At 40.9% G+C, this 22795-nt stretch overlaps 2 protein-coding genes across 3 annotated transcripts; one reads left to right on the top strand and one right to left on the bottom strand.

Annotated features, from left to right (window-relative positions):
- The first annotated feature begins 1751 nt into the window (after positions 1-1751).
- pcyt1aa (phosphate cytidylyltransferase 1A, choline a) lies at positions 1752-11633 on the top strand. Of its 2 annotated transcripts, none has more exons than XM_080907524.1 (9): positions 1752-2107; positions 5825-5938; positions 6264-6363; positions 6507-6623; positions 6967-7118; positions 7312-7390; positions 7498-7640; positions 7732-7920; positions 8941-11633. In XM_080907524.1, the coding sequence occupies exons 2-9, from the start codon at positions 5825-5827 to the stop codon at positions 9157-9159; spliced, it is 1113 nt and encodes a 370-aa protein (XP_080763650.1). In that variant the 5' UTR covers positions 1752-2107; the 3' UTR covers positions 9160-11633. The 2 variants fall into 2 exon arrangements, with proteins under 2 accessions (XP_080763650.1, XP_080763649.1); XM_080907523.1 differs by lacking the exon at positions 1752-2107 and adding an exon at positions 4928-5008.
- Positions 11320-22502, bottom strand: LOC308412875 (AP-2 complex subunit mu-A). The gene is made up of 11 exons (XM_080907525.1): positions 22344-22502; positions 20787-20908; positions 15838-16103; positions 15517-15599; positions 14978-15113; positions 14356-14500; positions 13510-13629; positions 13191-13326; positions 12905-13002; positions 12620-12731; positions 11320-12387 (listed from the first exon to the last, which is right to left on the bottom strand). Exons 2-11 carry the CDS (start codon positions 20858-20860, stop codon positions 12253-12255), a joined length of 1305 nt encoding a protein of 434 aa, XP_080763651.1. The 5' UTR covers positions 20861-20908; positions 22344-22502; the 3' UTR covers positions 11320-12252.
- Between the last annotated feature and the right edge of the window lie 293 nt (positions 22503-22795).

The raw sequence follows: 22795 nt of genomic DNA, 5'->3' as shown, positions 1-22795 counted from the left end.
GGGTAAAGGTACTATTATATTATTATAATAGTACCTTTTAATAGTACCATACTAGTACCATTATTGTATCATATACTTAGAGTCTACCTGAACACTCAGACAAAGCTCCATGCAACATAAATCAGTCTGTTTTGCAGAGGGTGTAAGCTGGGCAGGAAACATGTATTTTTTAACTAAACAAGATGGTTCAGATGTAAGAAAAAGCAGTGGCTGCTTACTGCAGAGTCACTGGCCTAATCCATCTTCACCTTAGTGTCCTGCCCTGCCCCCACCCTTTCTCTAACTTTAATGCCCCTTAGGCACCTTAATTCTTCCCACTACTTGAAGGATTTTACACGCAGTATAACACAGCACAATCCACTCTGTACCTTTTACTTCAAGTCAAACAGTTTCATTGCACAACTTCAGCACTTTCTTCAAGGTATCATGTGTTTAAGGTTATTGTGGAAATTACACATTGTCTCTGGAGCTCTCTACTGGACATAAGAGGATCAGTCCCCAACTACACTAGTCCAAAACCTGGCATAAATGGGGATAAAGCACCCAATGTAATGTGCCATATCTTTCGTACTTTGAGGCCAGCTTGACTGTAATCATTACCAAATTTTCTGATGCAGGAAGAAATTTGCAACCGTTGAATAAAATAAAAAATCTTGCACCAATGACCCCCCACAGTCACCATTACTCAGCCCACATAGAGCTAAAAAAAAATACTGTTCAGTGGTGGTTATAAATTACTTACCAGAATAGGACTGTGTTCAGTACACAGATCTTTTAAGCCTTTCTATAGTAAATCAGTGAATATCTAAGCTGATTAGATTGTCATAGTTACAGTATGCCCTGCATAGATCCAGACAGTCACTACCACATTAGTCACATGCCAGCAACAGTCTTGATAATTAAGCATATCAACATGATGTAAGAATAAATTTATATTGTTAGAGAATGAAAAGGCGAGGTCTAAAGATAATACCAGTGATGTCTGTGTTGTATAATGTACTGGTCCTTGTGACTCATCATGGTAACCTATCTTGCTGGGAGGGTTTTATACTGTGACAATGCTTTATTTACTTGAGTAAGAGGGTAAGTAGGAAATTGTGTAAGCATATAACCAGGGTAGTATGACAGTGCAGATCACACTTAAGCAAAACAAAGAATAAAATGTTCGCCTGCTAATTTGTGAATAGCAAAGAAAACACACATTCATATAAAACTGTCAAAGTCATTGGAGAGATGTGTAGATAAATAGCTGAAGTTACAGAAGAAGGTGGGAGAGATAAGAAGCAGGAACTCTAATCGGAAAGAACAAGAGATCGCTTGTAGGCTGAGAACAGGACGCAGTCATTTACACTGAACATTTTTTACTGCAGGAAAGCATCCTACTGGTTGTTGTAATCAGGAAAGAGAAAGTGTGCAATGTCTTAATCTTGTGCAAGAAGTTTTACAAAGCAAGAGAGCTGATAAGAGACATGCAAAGTTTAGGGTTATACATTATGCTTATGTGTGGGACACAACAGAGAGAAGGAGAATGTTATTTATTGAAAGGGATCTTCTCATTAGGACGACTTAGAACGAAAGGACAATGACAAACTAAAGATATAGAAGGAGCGATGCAACGCAAAACGATGCCAGCTGCTGGCAAACACCAGAAAAAGAAGAAGTAGAAGAATAATTCCAGTAGGTGGCAGTCGAGTACAGTCACGGAAGCGCCCGTTGTTGTACCAGTTCCTTTAAGGATGTCCAAGTTTTGTAGTTCCTGTGTTGTTGACCTGTCAGCCTTGTAGTACAGGCTGTCACTGCTGAGAATTTGTCTGTCCTTCTGGTTGATGCGGTATTTTGACAGCGACACAGAAAATACTGGGACGTTGGACGCACAGGATTGTTCATCTTTACCGTTGTCACTTGTGCTAGCGAACTAGCGAGCTAACGGCTAAAGTTAGCTAATAGGCGGCCAACTTTAAAAGGTAGATTGGTAACTAGCAACTGAGGGTGGCTAGCAGCGTTAGCTAGCTTTCTTGCTTTCAGCCAGCTAGCCTGCTGGCACTGCGAGGGTAGGAAGCCGCCCACTCGTGCAAGGCAGCATTCCGAAAAAAAAAAACAGCGAAAGGTAAGCAAGCAGAAACTTCAAACAGATACCTGACGTTAGCTAATGTTGCGAGCCGGGATTTTTAGCCTAGTGAGGTTGGGAATTTCAGTGAGAGGCGAAAAAGTCGGCACAGCGAATTTTTTTTTACTGCTGTACTTCACAACTATTATCACCAAGCCCTTTGTCAGCTGTTGGTGTCTCTCCTGTCAATAGTTGAGGTTAGATGCCTGTTGCACTCTCTGTGTCAACTTTGCATGTGTTTGCAGCCTTACTGAACAGCATTATAACTTCCCAGGGATACTAGACATTGGGAACATTGTGTTAAATGCTGTGTGGATTTCAAAGTGTGGTCGGAGGACCTTTAGTGAGCCGGGCCGGGCCAGGGCCGAGTAACTTCTGTGTTTAAACCTTACTGTACGAGCGAAGACAGCGTTGGATGTGCACACAGTTACTATTCTTAGATTTGACCCGAATTTGAACAGGTAACTTCCTGTAATCAATGATTAATCATTTGAGTCATTTGTGGAACAGTGCTGCAGTCAGTGTCTCATTTCAGTTTTTGATGTGTTTCTGGAAGATATGCAGGTTTAAGCCTGATAGTTGGCTTAAGAAAGATATCGAAAAGTCTCTTTTAGCTTTGAGAACGTAAAGAGAAATAAAGATGATTCTGTACTAGGCTAGCCAAGTATTTATAAAGCAGTTACAAAAAGAGCAACCACTGACCAAAGTGCTGGACAAAGCAATAAAATACAATTTGAATAAAGTTTAAATAAATAAAAGGCTAGAAGGCTAAACTTATAGGGTTAAGGTAATCACTACAAGTTTAATACATTATATTGTTTTCTTGGATTTGCTGAGAAGCATTGTGTTATTTAATCATTTTACAGGTTTGATCGTGTACCTCATTTGCACAGCACTTATTCACACAGTGTTTGGCACTGGTCCCTTTGTTGCGTTCTTATTATAGCAGTCAGTTTCAGTGACGATGACATGCGCTCTTCATCTAAATCTTCTCTGTCACTGTGTGGGAGCCCTGTAGGACTTCTCAGTCCCAGTGTTCAGCTGGCAGGAGGGGGGCGTTTGTGCAAGTGCCCAGTGTTGGATCAGGTAGCTGTCACCACCAGGAATGTTGAGCTGCCATGTCCTTCACTCATTGTACTGAGTCACAGTTTCATAACTGACACAGCAGCAGATGTCCAGCCGGGGGCTATTATGACCTAATCGCAAGTTAAAAGAAACCTTTTCTTTTGCTTTTCCATTTCTTCTAAATTTATTGTAAAACTTTCAGATAATTAGGTCAGTTGTTAATGCTCTCAAATCTGGATACCAATGTTGAACTTTATTCATATATCACTTTCCAAAAACATAGTTGTGAAGTGCTTTTCATGACACAGCAAAATAGATCACTATTAAAACTTAAAAAGAAAAGTACACACAACTGTAAAAACAAAACAGCGAAAACATGATATGTACTTGAACAGTGTGTGAAATATGACGGGTGAAATAAATATATGCAATAAAGCATCAGGTTTTTTAAGTTTTGGTGTTGTCTGCATGAATTTGTTAGATGAATTTGACATAAAAGTGGTCATAAAGGGAGAACAGATAAAAACTTGTTTAAGACACAACTAGTGTTAAGTAAAAGGATAAATTGGGATTATCCTAAACTATAAACAATGCACATCTACTCTAGTTTAATAATAATATGGAGCTGGATATCTGAGTATGTCTCCTTTAAGGAAGTGCCACGGTTAATCATAAAATCTGAATATCCACTTTAATGATGTGTGGTTTGATGGAATGTGTGGAATGAGGCAGAGCTTCCACCCATAACACTAGCACACTTAGATTATAGACTTGACTTTTTTCCATATTCTGACTGTCGGGGTGGTTGGAACGTCTTTGTTTTGAATGAGTCGTGAAGCTAAATGTCATGTGATGCTAAAGAGTCTCTTTTTTTTGTTACAAGGGCACAGACACACTGCAGACAAGATACAAACACAAGACCTTCCCATATTTGTTCTCTTCTGCATGGTTGATTAATGAACATACACGTATTCGGTTGTCATTTTGGCTATGGATTATTCGTTAATCATTTTTGAAAGCAAGCATTTCTAATGTTTAATAACTTTTATAATGTGAGCTTGTTGGTTTGATAAGAGAAGCCGACCGAAGTCTCATGAGGGGATTATTCATCTTTGCAAGAAGTATTCCTTTATAGCTTCCTCCAAATATCTCAGGCTGTGCCATAAAGTTGTGGAAAGGCATCCAGCAGGCTCTTATGTGTATCACAAAGTCAGCTGAAGTCTATCAGCATAGAGTATAAAAATACGCCTACTTGTGGTGACCTGCTGACACTGGAGAAACGGGGCTGGGTTTAATGTTCCCACATGCGAGGCTAACTTGGTCTCACACGAGGCATCAGATGTAAAGGCTGAATGGGGTTAATGTTCTGTATGTTTAGGAATTAACTATGGTATGTTGGAACAGGTGGTGTTTGCTTGATTTTCACTTGACCTGTATCTCTATGGACGTGAGAATCTGTCATGGTGGTTCATACTGTGTTCTCCCGGTTTCTGGGTCAAAGGTGACTCGGCATATATCACCTGTCATAACACGACAGCTGTATAAATTTACAGTCTGTCCGTGATGTATATTATATTTTGAGTGTGCTTGTGTGCTTTAATTATGTAATACAGTTCCTACCCCCAACATAAAGTGTTACTAATAGGGCTGGGCTATATCATAACGTTCACGGTAATACCGGTGTAATGTTGGGCAACGATAAGAAAATCAAATATCGCGATAGAATATGGGTAAAACGCGCATGCGCAGTGCCTTTGTTTACATACGCACATGGCGGCGATGCAGAATGAGAAGGGCGAAAGTGGATCGTTAAATGAAACTGATGAACCAGAATTGGTTTGTAAAAATGCTGCAACTTCAGTGGTGTGGAACTGGCTTAGCTTTCATCCGTCAGGTACACAACAAAGCACTATTTTTGGTAGCGCATGCTAGCTTTCCGTCGTTATTACCGTGTTTTTTGGAAAATACAGCACACTCAATCAATCCTTTGATTTTTCTGAAAATCGACAGTGCCCTTTATAATCCCGTGTGCCTTCTGTATGAATTCTGGTTGTGTTTACTGACCTCGAAACGATTTTATGTGTTACACGGCGCTCGAAAATCTGTCAAATGTTTCAGTACGACTTTGCTAAGCTATGAAGGTGCAATGCTCGATGATTGTCGGAGCATTACGGCTACCGTAGTCAGGCGCCTCGCCGAGTGATACGTACTTTGCTTCAACATAATATTAACTTGTGTGTATAACACTCGTTTTAAGTTTTTTGGATATTATACATGGTTATGCTCAGGATATGTCGGCCAATTTCCACTGGAAATGCCTTTTGGTTAAGCTGTCAGCAAGGAATTTGCATTTGCACTGTTAATTTTTTATATAACTTTAATGCACTTAAAAAAAGCTGCTTGTTTAAGTGAAAAAACATTGATGGGTTGTTTTTTTTTTTTGCACTAATAAAGTTAAGGAGTTGTAAAGTATTTTGTCTAGCGTCAATTATCGTCAGTTATATCGTTATTGCAAATTTTCAAATGTATATCGTGATAAATATTTTTGGTCATATCGCCCTGCTCTAGTTACTAATTAACCTAGGACATGGAAAAGAGTTGAATGTGAAGTGTGGGGTGTTTAAATTGCACTTGTCTTAACCTTTGACCCAGATGGAGGCCCAAAGCTCCAGCACACTGCTGCTGTCAAGAAAGAGAAGAAGAGATGGCTCCAATGGGGAGGCCGAGGAGGGTGAACGGTTTGGGAAAATCCCCAGGTGTACTGTGGTGAGTCTTTGTGCTTTAACAGCACCGTATTTGCTGTGCAATCTTTGTGCGTAATGCTGTACAAAGTGCACACCAATGCAAAGAGCCCCAAGCAATAATACTGCAGTGTGAGATATCAGCTGATGTTTGCTGAGGAAATGTTATCCGTTCACCCTTGATGTCCACATCAGTTTATGCTGTAAGAGTCCAGGAAAGAGCAATTACATCATTTTAAAGATATGACGACAGTTTTTCTAGTATTTGTGAGGAAATTCATTTAAATAAAAAACAAAAATGCACAATTCATCCTTTATATCATCTCATTCTCCTCCAATGTCTCTTTCAGGGGCTCAGGCACCCTGTACCCTTTGCAGATGAGCTAGAGCCAGCTGATAGTAAAGCTTACAAAAGAGTCAGCATGGAAGAGGCCAAGAGGGGAACACCACGTGAGTCTGAAAGCTTAAATCTCTCACACTTTGATTGCCTCTCTGGTGCCACAGTCTTAAGTAAATTCACAGATGTGGTCAAAATGAAACCATTTGATTCTCTCTGTCCACCTCCTAATATCTTATCTCATTTGTTCGTCCAGCTGAAAGACCTGTGAGGGTCTATGCAGATGGCATCTTTGATCTTTTCCACTCAGGTCACGCCAGAGCCCTCATGCAGGCTAAATGCCTCTTCCCAAATACACATCTCATTGTTGGAGGTAAGCTTGAGTGTGTGTTGCTGCTCTCAGCTGCTGGATGTTGTTCAACAGCTGGATATTCTTTCAGCGTTTCGTTTTTATGCTCTGTGAGCGTACGTCACATTCTGTTCCCAACTGTCTAATAAAATAAGAACAAACAGTGCGGTGGTGTTTTTAATGGCAATGCAATCAGAGATTGTTACATGATGCTCCTTGAACTTTAGTCACAGTAAATCCCTCAGCTGAAGTGTTTGAGTATTTTCTGTCTCTATGGCTTTCCCTTCTGTTTAAATCAGTTTTTCAAAGCCTCTTTTTTTTTGTGGAGAAACTTGAAATTTTCACTTCTTTAAATATTTCCTGTCAGTGTGCAGCGATGACCTGACTCACAAGTACAAGGGCTTCACAGTGATGAACGAGGATGAGCGATATGATGCTATCAGACATTGCCGCTATGTGGATGAAGTAGTGCGAAACGCCCCCTGGACGTTAACGCCGGAGTTTCTTGCAAAACATCGTGTGAGTACATGACACAGAATTAAAAACCACGACTAGAAATTTTCAGTCCCTTCACTCAGAACTTGGAGTTAGACTGTAGACATTTTTATAGTGCTAACTTTTTCCCTACTGTTTTGTTTGTTTTATTTTTGTACAGCTTGTAGATCTGAATCTCCCCTTTGTTTATCTGTGTTGCTTGTAATGACCTCTCCAGATTGACTTCGTGGCCCACGACGACATCCCATACTCCTCAGCGGGCAGTGATGATGTTTACAAGCACATTAAAGAAGCTGGTGAGCAACAGCATAATGGAGATTAGGAATGTGGTATGCAGTCAACAAGGATCAAATTGGATAAGTCCAGAAACTCTTATCGCTACAGCTTTTTCTGCTTTCTTTAGGTATGTTTGCACCCACCCAGCGGACAGAGGGCATCTCTACCTCTGACATCATCACTCGCATAGTCCGCGACTATGATGTATATGTCAGGCGCAACCTGCAGCGAGGGTACACAGCCAAGGAGCTCAACGTCAGCTTCATCAATGTACGAAACTTTGCTTTGCTCTAACCGGACGTTAAACAGACAGTGGATGTGTTCGTTAACCTGTCTCCTTTGTCACGTGCACCCTTAACAGGAGAAGAAGTACCATCTCCAGGAACGCGTGGACAAGGTGAAGAAGAAGGTGCGTGACGTAGAGGAGAAGAGCAAGGAGTTTGTCCAGAAGGTGGAGGAGAAGAGCATCGACCTGATTCAGAAATGGGAAGAGAAGTCCAGGGAGTTTATTGGAAACTTCCTGCAGATGTTTGGCCCTGAGGGAGCCTTGGTGAGGATGCTGGTTTTGTTTGGTCTTTAAACACTATTTAATGAGGAATTTGATTGGAAACATGTGCTTTTTGGCAATGTTAAACGTCTGGGAGACTTTTTCACTTGAAAGAAAGGCTTTATAGCCAGTGATGCACACATCTGCGAGGTGAGAGTATTGTTGGTGTAAATGAACAAAGCATAAACACGGTAGAAATGGTGAAGACTAAAATAACATGACTTTGTGATAGTAGGCTTCAGTCACACAGGACTGTAGACCAGTTACTGACAATGTAGGAACCACCAATGTGAGGGGAAAATGCAACTTTTGCAAGTGTCTGCTGTGCAGCCGCTCACAGTGACGTGGTATTGTTTTGATACAGGGACACAAAATATCAGTATTTTAATAAATAAATGTAAATACTCTCTGAATACTATGAACAATAGGGCACATCTTATGCATCACCAACATCAGTTGCCAACTGGTCGGGATTACACATTTTTCCTTAGCGACTAGAGGTTACCAGGGGATGGTTAAGTCATTGATGTCTTTTATCTTTATTTTAGGTTATTAGCTCAGTCGGTTAATTCCATTGTGCATAATATGTGTGATCTACAAATCGGAACATTTAATTTTGTCCTTCAGTTGTTTGAACTCACAGGCAGGCAAAGATCCAAACTTATTTTCACTTGTCTCGGCCAAGATCTTGCCTGGGACTTTTAAATCTAAGTTTTCAGCTCATAGTTCTGATATCAGGTCGGAGTCCCAAAACACACGTCTTCCCATATGTGACATGATGGTACTGTAGAAATGAAATGCAGTCTTAGTGTTTTTTGATAGTGTCTGGGATTTAAAGCAGAGATATAAACTTGTAACAATGAAAAAAGCCGTCAGCTGGACCATGTGTACTCTGTGTTTTTGTTACCACTGTATGTAGAAAAGTCACACTGACTTAAAATCACACGGCACAGCACATTATTCCTGCATTCAGCTGATTTGATCACCAGCTCATCTGTTCCCGCCTTTGTCTCGCCTCCACAGAAACACATGCTGAAGGAAGGACGTGGCCGCATGTTGCAGGCCATCAGTCCCAGACAAAGCCCCAGCAGCAGCCCCACCCGCGAGGAGCGCTCTCCCTCTCCCACCTTCCGTCTCCCCTTCTTCTCCAAGACCTCCCCGCCCCCCTCACCTCCCCATCACAGTGGGGCCCGCGGATACCTCATCAGCGAGGACGACGACGACGAAGACGACGAGAACTAGACTTCGTTCGTGCTCTCTGCTGTCAGGTCGCAGTCAGCTCTACTAAACTGGTAGCACTGTCGAGTAGCGTGAATTTCATTGAGCTCCTGCTTTAAATGTCTTTTTGTTTTATGGTTTTACTTTGACCTTTAGGACTTCACTGTCATTAAAACAGCCAGGTTTTTTTTTTTTTTTTAAACGGCCAATTTTATCCTATTTGTTCCTGTGTAAGGATCAGTTAAAATTATGGCTGTAGTCACTTGAGTTCTTTACAGGTAAGTTTCATTTATCTTTCACTTTGTTTGCGTTCGGGTTTTTTTTGTGTTGTTTTTTTAGTCACTCACTGTCACAGATATTTCACGCGGTGCACTCGTTTACCACGGTATTATTAAGGTTAGCATTGTATTGCATTAGGAGTGGGTCCCCCCGCCATGGCTTTGACACCAAATTCGGTGTCGGAAAGGTCAGCCGAGGAATCACGAAGACACTGTTGGGTATCTCGGGCTGCAGGTTGTCAGAGCAGGTCAATTAATTGAAGTTTTACGTGCCCTGGCTCATGCAACGGGGCAATTTATATTCTGCTCATACTAACAAAACAAAGACCTGGCTCTTTTTTTTATTTCTCATTGTTAAAATAACCAGGAAACTCCAGATCCTGTGTGAGCTGAATCTGAGAGTACACTTGTTCTACTAAACAGCAGCGTTTTTCCAATGTGTGTGTGTGTGTGTGTGCGCGCGCGCGCGCCTGCCTGCCTGCAATTGGGCCTGTTTTTGTCAGTGTATGCGCATGTTCGTGTGTCAAAGCTCTTAAATTGGCATGTTTGAAACGTGTTCTGTCAATATTTGCCACCTGTTTACAGATCTGGTGTAAGCTACGACTTTAATGCATATAGTAATAAATTTGCTTTTAAATCGTGTCTGCAGACGGGAAATCGGTCTTTGAAAGACTAGTTTGGGACTAGACGCCTTTCAGTGGCGTAAACAGAGGAACAGCAACAGTTTAGATGTTGATGTAGATACTTAAATGCTTATTTTTGTAGATTTTGTTTTTCACCTGTGCTGCTTCATTTTGAGCAGATAATCAACATGAGCAGCGGTGGAAAAAGTAAAATACACAACAGTCTGGTTGCCCATCTTTACAAATAAGTATTCATAAGCACAAAACAGGTTTCTTTGCTGAATAAAGCCTCCTAATGGGAAGCACACTAACACAGCAAATCATTAAAACTTAAGGCTGGGCTTGTGTGCACCACACTTATGTAGCTACCTCCCTCCCTGAACTGATTGTTTCCGAAGACGAGCACAAAGTATGGGCATAAGGTTTCCTTTCTAAACAGAGCCATTGTCCCTGCACTGAAGCAATGTGACTTGCTCAAATATTTAAGTCCAGCATCTGTGTGTGTGTGTGTTATGTCCTGTATCTTTGGGGATAAATCGTGTTTTTTTTTTTTTCTTCCCTCCCCTCCTCTGTAACTGAAACATCACAGGATATCTGAAGATGTAACGCAATACTGTTAAGATGACGCTAATATAAATGTTGACAGATGTCGATTGATATGCTCTAGGCTTGTTGTGGGTGAAATCTTAATTGGAACTTGAGGGAAACAGCTGAACAGGACTTGAGTACTCACCCTGCATTATTCCTTGAGGAAATCCAGCCTAGTCTTTGGTGCTGAGCTAGTTTTGGGAAGCCTCGCTTTGTTTCTTCTGGAAGCTTTTCCATTAAAAAAAATAAAATCAGTGAACTTCTCATTAAGAGCAAATCCACCTACAAGGTGGTGGAGGCTCGAGTGGCAAGCCAAGCCAATAATAGCCACTATTAATAAGAGGCATGTAAATGTTTTAACAGGAAGTGTTTTTAATCGTGTTATTTTGCTGTTTGGGGCAATTTTGTTTTATGTCCTGTATGTAGAGAAAGAGCAAGGCAGTAAAAATGTATTAAAATTGTTGGCCAAAGCATTTCTGGATCATGAGCCATCATTTGTCTTTCAGTATTTTCCATGTTAACTGGATTCTTTGGCATTGTATATAACCTGCATTGAAAAACCAAACCTGCTCCTGTTACAAAATCTGCTGTTCCCACAAAGAAGCACATCCTTATTTCAAACAATGAGAAAAGGAAACTGGTACAATAGAATTCAGACAGCCTAAAATAACATCAAATGAAAACAAACAGGTGGGTTTGGTTACAGAGTCAGATTTAATTGGACAGAACGGTCACCAGGGCTACAAACATGAAGAAGCAGACAGGTGCAAAGCAAACGCCAGGGGGAGACCTCACCTCACTGCAAACACGTCTAGGGCCTCGTCTTTGAATCCCAAAGAAAACCAAGTGTGCCAAAGTTAAATTTGGGTGTGAATTTGGGTCACGACTTGCTTATCATGATGATGGTCAAGCTTAAAAACTGTCTGGAATGTTCCCTTATGTTTTAATTTCACTGACTGAATGCCAGGGAAAAAAGTGAGGGAGAAGTAGTGGAAAAATACCAGGGAAATCTATCAAAAAAACAAAAGGCTTGCACATCATTTCTGCTCTGCCTGCTTTTGAGATCCGAATGAGCACTCCTGAAAACACGGATCACATATCAGTCAATTCATTCAAAAGGGTAGATTCTACTGAGAGACGTTTGTATACAGGAACTACATCAGGATTCATTTTAAACCACAACAGCTACTAATCATCTTAGCAGGGATAACTCGAAGATTTGGGACTTCTAAGTGTTGAGTAGATAGTGGAACAATAACACTGAATAAACACAACGGGGGGGGGACCCTTCAAGCCTCTAGTTCGCTCCCCCGGACACTCCCGCATCACTCGTCTTTTTCTTTCAGACACCGGCTGGTTCATGTTTACTCATCACAACGAGATATATACGATACAATGGTTCACATTTTGCATATATCTGTGCATTATAACATATTTACTTTTTTCTTTGACAATGTAAATTTCAATCTTCAACACCTAGTTAGGGAGAGGTGGGAGGGGGTGAGAGAGAAGTGATAAGGGTTGTGGGAGGAAGAGGAAGGAAAAGGAGGGGGGGGAAAAAAAATCTTAACAGGATAGATGGGAGGGGAAGTGGTGAGTTTGCTGCCTGGCAGGGGGGAGGTACAACTTTAGCAGCGGGTTTCATAGATTCCAGAGCGGCCGATGTACCGCACCCATTTGATGACATCATGGTCACTGTAGTTGAGCTTAGACTCAAACACCTTCAAGTAGCGCACCTTCAGGCCAGATGGCGCAAAAGGAACCTGCAGGGACAAAGGAGGAATGTTACAAACGTGCCAAAACATGCAAGGTGTAGGTCGCGGGTTCTTGCAACAGGAAGTGTATTTATGTGGAAATAGTAAGCAGGAAGTGATTTGCATGGAAGATAGTAGGATTTAATCCAAAGTCCATTTTTATGGCTAGCAGCTCTATAATAAGGTCCACTTAGCATTCAGAAAAGTAAGGCTCATGCGCCACTCCAGTGAGCAATCTCACCTCAAAGTTCATAGAGATGGGAGGCCTGGCCCATTTCTTCTTATCGTTGGTTGGCAGAAGCTCAATCTCTGCACTGATCTGAGACTCCTTCATCCCAGCCATCCGTTTGATCCTAAACAAGCACAGAGAGAGATGTGAGACATTGCATTTTCACTCCAAAAAAAAAAAAAAAAAAGAGGGAAAAAAGGAAAAACAAAGAAAATATATGAGGTTGTTAATCATCAACTTTTCAGAGAACATAAAAGCAAATTTGCTTTTCCCATGTGCAGCAAAGTTGATACTCACTTCCAGACAATGGCGTTCTCACTGGCCTTGTACTTGGCTTTTCCTTTCATACAAATCACCTGCACACCGCTAGTATTGAGGGGTGTTGGGATACGCACCTGAGGAGCGACGATAAAACAATAAATAATTAGAGCAGGTAAACTTTTGACCCATAACTGCACATTTTCTCTGATTTAAGTTCTTAGAATTTAAAACGTATTTTCCTAACATCTTCTGCATTTCTGAGTAAAACGCTACATGTTGAGTGTAACATGAAAAAAAAACAAAAAAAAAAAAAACAGCTGACCTCAATCTTCTGAGCCAGCAGTGATGGTTTGAAGTTGGACTTGATGACCACTTTCACCTCCAGTTTGGTGCGGCCCACCTCCCTGACTAGAGGAATAACTCGGAACGGCAGGATGATGTCCTTTGTAGTGCGATATCTGCAAGAAATAGCATGAGAAGAAACGGTGTAAATTAGTAAAGCAGAAACAAGCCTAGTCAGTATCTTCAGTGTTCATCCATGCCAATTAATGATGCTTTTAATGTCATTAGAGCCAAACAATTTCTCATGGCTTCACAATAAAAAAGAAGCTAAAAAAGAAAGAAAATTTTCATCTACTGACCTCATAAGCTCATACTCTCCATCAGGGGGGATGAAGCTGATGCTACGCTCAGAGTCAAACTTACTGAGGCGCACACACTGGTGGAAGGTGCAGTCATCGATGGCTATGGACTGCTTCCCACTACCAGGAAAGAAAACACATCAGACACCACATGAGATGAAAGAACAGTCCACCTGTTTATTACTAAAAACGTACAGGAAAAACAAAAAAAGGTCCCAGTCTCCAAAAGCTAAAACTACAACTTTCCCTCAATTAAGGTTTATCATATGACTACACAAAGGGACACAACTGCTTAGTACCAAGACATGTGCACCTGGTTGAGGTTAATGTCATTATTCTGCACTTAAAACAAATCAGTCACTGTTAGGTGTTTGGGTAAAGGATTAGATGTCAAGCAGGTAGGTGTGGGTGCAAAAAACAAACAAACAATTCTACCAAAAGAGGGAAAGCAACCACCAGGCAGCACACTCAAAAGTTAAAGACATGTTTTGTTTGTGTTGACTGTGTGGGGAGCAACAGTGCATGAGATGTACAAATTCTTAATTTGCTAAAGGGCTGAGATGAGACGGGAGCTGGTGTGAGTGTGCGTTGAGGTGGCAGAGGGTGAGGACACTTGTCAGTACAGTACCTTCCTCCCCCTAAATCACTGAGGTACAGCACATAGAAAAGAAAGAGAGGGAAAGAAAGAGATGCATCCAAAGGAAAGAAAAACGAAAAAGAAATTGTAAACCCTGTGTCGTTGCAAGCAAGACAATATTAACACAGACAAGCATAACTTAGGGCTTTTAAAACTTGGACAATGACATTTCCTGTTGTGGTTTTAAAAATAAAATGCATATCACTCACCTCTTCCCTGCATCATCAGAAGCTCCTCCCTTGCCCTGCTTGTCGATGACGATCTTGTCGTTCATGCCAAATTTGCACTCGGGCATTCCACTCAGGTAGCTCTTCATCACGACTCGGCCGGACACGTGAGCACTCAGGACCTGCCCTGTATGGGAATGCTTATGTTAGGCAAAGACATCACATGAAGCTCAAACTGTTTTATTTGTGGGATCTAATGCTGCTCAATATTAAACTCTTACTTAGAAATTTATGTCTCAAGTATGAAAACAAGTAGCAGTGTTATCACAAGTTTAGAATTTATCACTTTCAAAATAAAATACATGCATTTCCAAGACAACAGTAGAACCTCTAAACATGTTTTCTGAGTAATCGTTGTAAACATAAGGACCCATGTTTTGGAAATTTGTAACTGAGACACCCATAATCATCTCAATCATGAGTTGCAACTGTAAACGTTAATACCTACTGCTGCTGGGGAAAAATGTCTGATATGAGACAAGAAGACAAAAACAAAAATCTGCTTTATTGTTTTGAATTTGCATGATTTGAACGAGAAATTTACAGAAAGACAGTGCACACTTTATTTTCATTTTCACTTTTTCTAAAGGCGCCATAAACGCACCTTGTGGTGACATAAGCAGGTTAACGCTTTCCAGTACATCCAGGAAGAGCTCATTGCGGCGATACTTGATGCCCTCGCGACGCCAGCCAATCTGCCCCGTCACCTGGCTGGTGATCTGAGACTGCTCCTCTTTTGTCTGAGAAACAGGGAGGGAAAATGTATCACTACTAACAAAAGTCAAAAGGGGATCATCAGCTCAGATTATCAGCATGGATCAACACATTTTCAGTATGCCGTTACCTGGTGCTGAAGTGTCCAAAGGTTGCAGTTGAGGGAAAACAATGAGACAAAAACAAAACAAACAAACAAAAAGAAGAAAATTATTTACATTTTAAAGCAGTGGTCAGCAAGTTTCATTTTATACATTTTATTTTAGTATCGTGACACTGATTAACCGCTAACCCTCTATTTATTTTTCCTACATGACAAGTGGATATGCACTTTTTCATTTCTAGTGTTTCATATTGTGACACCGACAGTCTGGGAAATGGAGAGTGTACCCTTGTTCTGTCAGAGAGGGAGCATTCATTTATACTGACCTGTCCCTTAATGCCCTGCTGGGTTATGAAGGTCTTCAGCGCCCCAGTCTCTGAGTTCTGGGGGTAGCCAAAGTCCAGGATCTCTGTATGAACAAACACATAGCTTGTTGGGTAAGAAGGGAAAACTAGGACATGTAGGGCCAAACACAACCTGTTGACTCTGCCTTGACTTTAACCTGGACACAAACATAGTGAACAGACTAAAGCAGTGACCTCTTTTCCCAAAAATAAAACTATTTACACTCTACCATAACAGAAAAAAATATGTACATATTTAGAAAATTTAACTGATCTCTCACACGAGCGCTTGTCATCACCTACCATCCAGCAGCTCATAGATGAGCACAAAGTTGTTCTTGATGTTCTCCTCGCTGATCTTGCCGAAGTATGCGGTCATGACGTCACACATTTTGTAAAGGAACTCAAACACCATGGCGGCGTTGACATTTTGCTTGGTGACGGCTGCCAACCAGATGTTGGAGCGCTTCACGTGGAAGAAACTGGTGCGGGCAATATTGGTTACCGGCGATCGAACCTGCTGCCTGGCGTGGATCACGTTCACGCGGAACGCATCCACAGCATTACGCCTAAGATGCAAGGACGAAAGATAGAAAGAGGAGAGGAAGTTGAGATAATTGTTTACAACAGTGTGACATCATGTGAAAGTACTCCTGCAGTTTAACTACAAGTTAAGCTCAGCCCAGACTCATAACAAACAACTTCTTAATACCTCAGGAACATATATATTCATTGAATAGATACCAGTTACCACAAACACATTCAACCAACAGAAAGGGGGCATGTTAAGTTGGTGTTGTTTTGTGTAAAGTGGGATAATTACCATGAAGAGACAACTGAGACATCAACGCAACAATGTCATAATTAACTCAACTTTATAGGAACAAAAAAAAAAAAAACCTAACTAAATCACACAGCTAATCTTGCACAATCTGATCTTTGTTTTAATGTCTTTTTATTAAGGCAGAGAGGAAAAAAAGAGCAAAATAATCTGAATTGCATTCTACATTAAGTATACTGTAGCTTATTGCCGAAACTCAACCATGATTAACATGGATTTATAGATGACAGGGCTCTGTATGAGGGATGCAGCAAGTTCTGACAAGAATTTGCAAATCCCACTGTCCCAGGAACATCTTCAGGGCCTTTTCCAGCCACGATCTCCCACCTTTACAAACCCCAAAATAAGTAGATAAGAGAGTATCTCCTAACCAGGCAACATTGCAAATAAGCCTTTCAAACACTGATGTTCTACTTTTCTACTGTACAACAGCATGAAGGTTGTTCGATTTGAGTATATTTGCATATCCCCAAATAAAAAGCTGAACTCTAATGATGCCCAGCGCTGCGGTTAAGAGCTGCCTGTCAAATACAGGCCATGTAAAAATTAATGAATGATAACTAAACGCAATCTTGTCTTGTTGCTGCTGCATATACAAGAAAATGTTTCACTTAAACAACAAAAAACCAAACAAAAAACTCTTAAGGAATGAAGGGTTTGTAAAACGTTCTAAATGCGGAAGGGTTATAAGAAATGCGAGTATGTACTGTGGCATACTGACGCGGCATGTCGGAGAAATTCTAAGTCTGCAATTGTAGAGCTTATTGATGTAGATGCTAAAAAAAAAAAGTTTGTTGGCTAATGTTAACTTTGCCTCATGACTTATTTCATGTTTAATAAGCAAAGCTGTGACAGCATGAGTGCAGTGGGTAGCAGGTTTAATCATCATCTGCGTGTTAACACAAATACGTGTGCTCAGAGCAATAGCCTACTATTTGACAAAAACAACCATGTATAGAAACTCCAGTCACTACTCACTTCCATAACCACAGTGTAATGTAATAACTACTGGGGCAAACAGGAACACATGAGAACAATGCGTTTTAGCATGACAGTTGCACTGAACAAACAGAGGGAGTTAGGCCTGTGTTTGGCAGTCTTATTTCTGCTTTCTTATGCATTTGAAGTACATAAATGCCCCATCCACTGTTTGAGGAAATAAAATGGGGAGGACTACTTTTGCAATTCAAATGTAGCGAATTCCAATTACATCAACTGTCAATTCACCCAGATCACAGTGTATTGAACAGCAGCTATTAACTAGACGTTCCACCTTATTAGATCAGCTTCAGATTTAAATCATTCCATCTATTAAAATTTATACACAAAAATCATTGGTAACATCTACAAAAATGCCATTAGATTATTTAAAATGATTTGTTCAATTTATCTGAAGGGAAGAAAAAACAATAATTAGGGCAAAGGATCAGAGGACTATCTAATCATGCTCAGACTACATGCTTAGGCATCAGCAGAACTGACTGTGAGCAAGACTATTCACTGAAGTGGCCAAGTTCTTTGGCTATGACTGATTTGCTGTTATATTTCAGTATATGGCGGTTTATTTACCACTGTAATGGCATGACGGGTGACTCATGCTTGGAGAAAGTATCAGGAGTCTGACTGTGGAGTCAATGGGCATGCACTTTAGGGGATCATGGGGTCATTGATTGGTGGCCATGAGAAGGAGAGGTCATGCTTTAGAGGCTCGAGCATCTCTTACCTATTCCTACAGGGGCCAAGATGAACAGATGGAGGAAAATGGTGATACAGAGGATAGAGAGGAGACACGAATGAAGTAAAAGGACACGAGAGACAAAAATGCACAAGAGACATTTTCGTGCATCATGTAGACAGAGTGAGTAACATGGTGGTATTATGATGCCATCACTATAGCTGCATATGTTGGGAAAAGGTCAACAGTATCATACTGCTCCTTAATCTAGTGCTTTACAACACAACAGCATGGCAAGTGAAAGATTATTTATGCCACTGCATTACCGAATTGTTATTTCAAGAAAACCAAGTTGCATGACAGCTTCAACTAAAAACTCAGTTCATAATGTAGCTGTCAAAACAACAATACTGAGCAAAGCACCATGTCTGGTTTACCCTGCATTCTGCAACAGTGAGGATCACCAATAGCAACCGATGCTGATGAGTTCACACATCAAAGATAAAGGACGAAATGTGCAAGCAAGAACATGACATTAGAATTTTCTCCGGCCTTTTTCCCCCCTGTAAGCGTAATACGAAGTCAATACCTTTCCTTATTCACTGCCATTCTGTAGGACACGCAGCGCTGCGTTTCAGAAAGCACAACAAGCAGCTGTGTTTGTGCTACAGCTGACAAGGAAGGAGCAACCATGAAAAATAAAGAAAACTATTACTTTACTGATCCTGCTAAAAACAGCACAGAATGAATATACAGATCCCTGCATGAAGCCAACTCAGACCATTAAGTGGTGTCTGAGTGGCTCAGTTTTTCGAGGCAACAGGTCATAATGAACAGTTCTGCAATGCAGCATACTGCTTGCTATTCAACCCATTTTCTCCCCGACTGTGTTTGTGGTGTCACCATGCCTTCAATAATTAAGATTAAATGTTAAAAAAGGTCAAAAATGTATCTCTTCACCCCAAAACAGGAGATTACGAGTGTATCAGTTCATACACTTATCCCTCTACAGCTTGTCAACCTTCACTGTGTAAATCTACAAGGGCCTGATCTGCCAGTCCTGGAAAAGAGCCTACTTGGACTTCAAAACAGTCAATGAATGTGAATACACAGAATTTAATAGGCAAATTTAGCTATTTTCATTGGTGACTCTTTCTCAGTCTAACTCTGTAGAGCTAAATATGATACTACAAACACTCAGCCAAGTCATACCAGACGTTAAACAGCTCTTAGTACAAAATATATGTCATCCCAGGTGGCCCGGTGTGAGAACTGAGCGTGTATTTGTACACCAAAGTGCTGCATGCTGCCTGATGGATGAAGAGCATCACCCAGGCATTGCTACCGAAATCAAACAGAGTAGGACAGCGAAAACACATTTCAAGCAGACCATCTCCTGCTGTGTTACAAATATACGATCAGGCAACTGTGGCTGCCTGACGTAATTTTACATGTATTATCTAGGGTGTTTAAATTGAGAAGAAGGAGGAGGAGATGTGGCCAAATCTTCTGGCTACCAAGCAGAGCCCTTACATGGCACATTTGAAACCATGTAGGCAACCTGACACCTTCATGGACATTATTACAACGTGGTGAATATACTGTCAAAGGTTTCTCTTTACAACTGGCTTAAAACTGCTGTTTTAAGCCAGGATAAGTTATGGTCGTCCAATTTGCTTTGTAAAGGCTTTCACATAGAAAAAAACTTTTTTCCTGGTATATATGTTCCACCCCTAATATGAGAATCAAACTTACTTTCTGTGATTTTACAGAGAGTAAGTTTGAGGAGGGAGAACATGAACTCACAAATGAGCTATGCAGTAGTAACAGATCTGACCTGATATGCCTAGAGTCACACTTTATGTCTGTATAACAGTTTTCCACAAAATTTGCAAAATACATTTCAAATTGGGACTCCATGTTTGGATTAATTAAGGATTTTTAAGCAATCTACAGCACGAATTTCTTCATGGCTTTTGTTTTCCTAACATGTGCTAGATTTAACTGACCTTATGTATTGTTATAAGCAGCGAACATTTCAGTTCAGCACACATCAGATATTATGCATTCGGTTTAAGACATTTCCTGACCCCAGAGAGTAACCTTCTGTTTGATTGAAGACTTTAAAGTTAAAATATGTGATCACTGACTAGTAAATGAATGTCTACAGGATATTAAGCAATCTTTATGGGGAGGAAAAGAAGGCTTCCTCTCTCTACCTTTCTGCCACATGGTAAGAATTAATAACTTGCGTCTTCAAGGGAGAGTCGACAGTGAATCAATTTGGAAAAGCTTTTCCCTCAGCTGCACTTAACCTTTTTAAAAACAAGGTGTGGTTGGATAAGCTTGAGTGAACCAAATGATTACCACAGACAATATGGAAAAAGAATAACTTTTCCCTCTCAATTATTCTTCTCTGTATTTAGTCACTTATAAACAAAGTCTGTAATAAATATTTTTTTATCCATACATACACATTTGATTATTTAAAAAAAAAAAAAAAAAAAGTACTACACAGAGGCAGTAACACTACTCTAAATTTAATCCTGGTGCAGGTTTGTATTTGGTCAACAACAGGAAAGACACGTGTGAACTTAGCCAAGAAGAGACATAATCCTCTCTCATCCTGGATCAACTGCAGGCTCTCCACCCACACTGCATCAGGACCTTCTCAGTGATCTGGAGTGTCTCAAAATCTGGGAACATTAGAGCAGGGTTTCTCTCAATTGAACATACCCTATGTCATCTCGGTAAACTCGGGAGATGAGGACCTCCCCCTTGTGGTTGTAGATGAACAGTCCTCCAATCATCGTGGCTGTTCTTCAATCCCAACCTGCCATGGTGAAACCAAAGCCCTCCTGAGAAAAGACAGAAATGAAGACAGGATATGTGGGAAGGAAAAGGAGGAAGAGAAGTAGAGAAGTGAAAGCAGCAAAAAAAGAAAAAGAAAAAGTGAGGGAGTAAGCAATAGTACAGAGAGGCATTTGTCCCTCACATCCGCTTTTTCTGTCCTTCTCTCTCTCTCTCACACACACACACACACACTCTAAAGCCAGATGGATACATCCTGCAGCTGCACCACTGTGGTGACTCATTTTTCCTGTAAGACACGCACACATGCATACATTATTTACTCAGTACAGGCTAAAAACCACTGCAACTACTCTCACCACAGACAGTTCCCCGTTTTCTTCTAAAGTAAATAAGATTATTGACGAGAGATTAGCAGCTACCAATCTGACGCCGGATGCCACCAGACAGCCAGCTAAAAATCTGATGGCCTAACTAAAGTGTCGTCTTACATGTGTTGTCCGAATCGGGTTATATTCTAAAATTAAAACATATCATCAAAAATATTCTAAAGACATTTTTGTCGTTTGGTATTTAATTCTTGCAGAAATGTGCCCTCCTTAAAGAATGAAGATTCTGGAAAACAGAGGATGAAGGACATGCCTGACATTCCTCGAAGATAGAATCCAGACAATTTACACACACAACAGCATTCAGAGGAAAACCACCGCACAGATATAAGCCCGCAAGTGGGAAAATATCTCCTCGTTAAAGCACCGCCGAGTCGTGACAGAATAAACCTCGCACAGAAGCCGAGGGGTTTAATCGCCCATTTATCGGCGAAGTCAAGATGTCTGCTCACTCGGGCCATTTCCTAACGTTCATACATTTTTCATATTTTTCATTTTTTCCCTCGGCCACCGCGCGGTCGGTTAGCTACCATTTTTTTTGTCTTAAATATTATTAAGTGGCTTGACTGTGGTTAGAGGCTTGACCTTCAACTAAGATCGAAGTGATGGAGAATACACCGAGTGAGATATAAGCTAGCTAATTTAGCTCACGATAGCGGGCTAGCTGGCGGTGATATTCAGCGAACCGGAGTCGAGCCGTGCAGAATTTTAAATGGACTTCCGGTCAAAAGAAAACCAGTCAATTTGACGGGACCTTAAAGAGAACCATTAACTATCATCGACAACTTACGAGTTAGCCATGCAAATATACATCACGGGTTATTCAACAATGTTGGGTAATATATAACGTAATAAGAGATATTAACAAGGGGGCCCTTGCTTGCTTTTAATTTGAAGGAAAGACGAGTCCTTTCCGTTATCAGTCTAGTTACTGCTAATGGATTGATGTTAGCTAGCGCCACGGCGGCTAATGTTGCTACGTTAGCATCGCTCACGAATGAAACCGTTTCACCGGCTTTGCGTAAAGGTTTCCGGACTACAGTTACCCTAATTAACGAAAAAACTGCAGTCCTTTCGTCTTTAGTGACCTTACCCTAGTTCTCTCAAGAACGCCACCAGTCTTTTGCCTCTCCGTTCGGCCTCGGATAGCTTATGTCAGGATCCAGTAGGTTCCCAGTTCACACGCCCGCTAATTCCGCTCCTTCCTCCTGGTCCTCTGATAGCTGTCAGCTGACCCGCCGTCCTTACGCACAGCCGTTCCGCCGTGACAGGAAAAGGCGCGGCTGGAAAGATGTGTAAACCGCACCCAGGCCTCGATACGATAAGCGACATGGGTTACTGGCCAGTTATTCCGTAAAACATTTCACGTTTTACGGGAGATAATGGTTATGTTTAATGACCGGAAAGTGCGCTAGAATTGCGCTCACATGTATTTGTACTTGTTAAACATCGACAATTTCTCATTGGCTCCAGGAAGTTTAAGAAAGAAAAAAAAACAGTATTGCATTTTGTTTATTTTTTCCATGGTGGTAGTATGGGTGGTCT

Source organism: Rhamphochromis sp. 'chilingali' (assembly GCF_963969265.1).
Source record: "Rhamphochromis sp. 'chilingali' genome assembly, chromosome: 16".
NCBI lineage: Eukaryota > Metazoa > Chordata > Actinopteri > Cichliformes > Cichlidae > Rhamphochromis > Rhamphochromis sp. 'chilingali'.
Note: the sequence above shows the minus strand (reverse complement) of the source record. Positions and strands in the feature narration are given on the sequence as shown.

Coding starts and splice junctions, on each gene's coding strand:
- pcyt1aa (XM_080907523.1), top strand. CDS start 4,943: ATGGCGGCGATGCAGAATGAGAAGGGCGAAAGTGGATCGTTAAATGAA. Junction 6,624..6,966: donor TACACATCTCATTGTTGGAG/GTAAGCTTGAGT, acceptor ATTTCCTGTCAG/TGTGCAGCGATGACCTGACT. Junction 7,641..7,731: donor TCAACGTCAGCTTCATCAAT/GTACGAAACTTT, acceptor CACCCTTAACAG/GAGAAGAAGTACCATCTCCA.
- LOC308412875 (XM_080907525.1), bottom strand. CDS start 20,860: ATGATTGGAGGACTGTTCATCTACAACCACAAGGGGGAGGTCCTCATC. Junction 15,600..15,837: donor CATCTATGAGCTGCTGGATG/GTAGGTGATGAC, acceptor TTGTTCATACAG/AGATCCTGGACTTTGGCTAC. Junction 13,630..14,355: donor TCTGATGATGCAGGGAAGAG/GTGAGTGATATG, acceptor CTTTCCTGGTAG/TGGGAAGCAGTCCATAGCCA.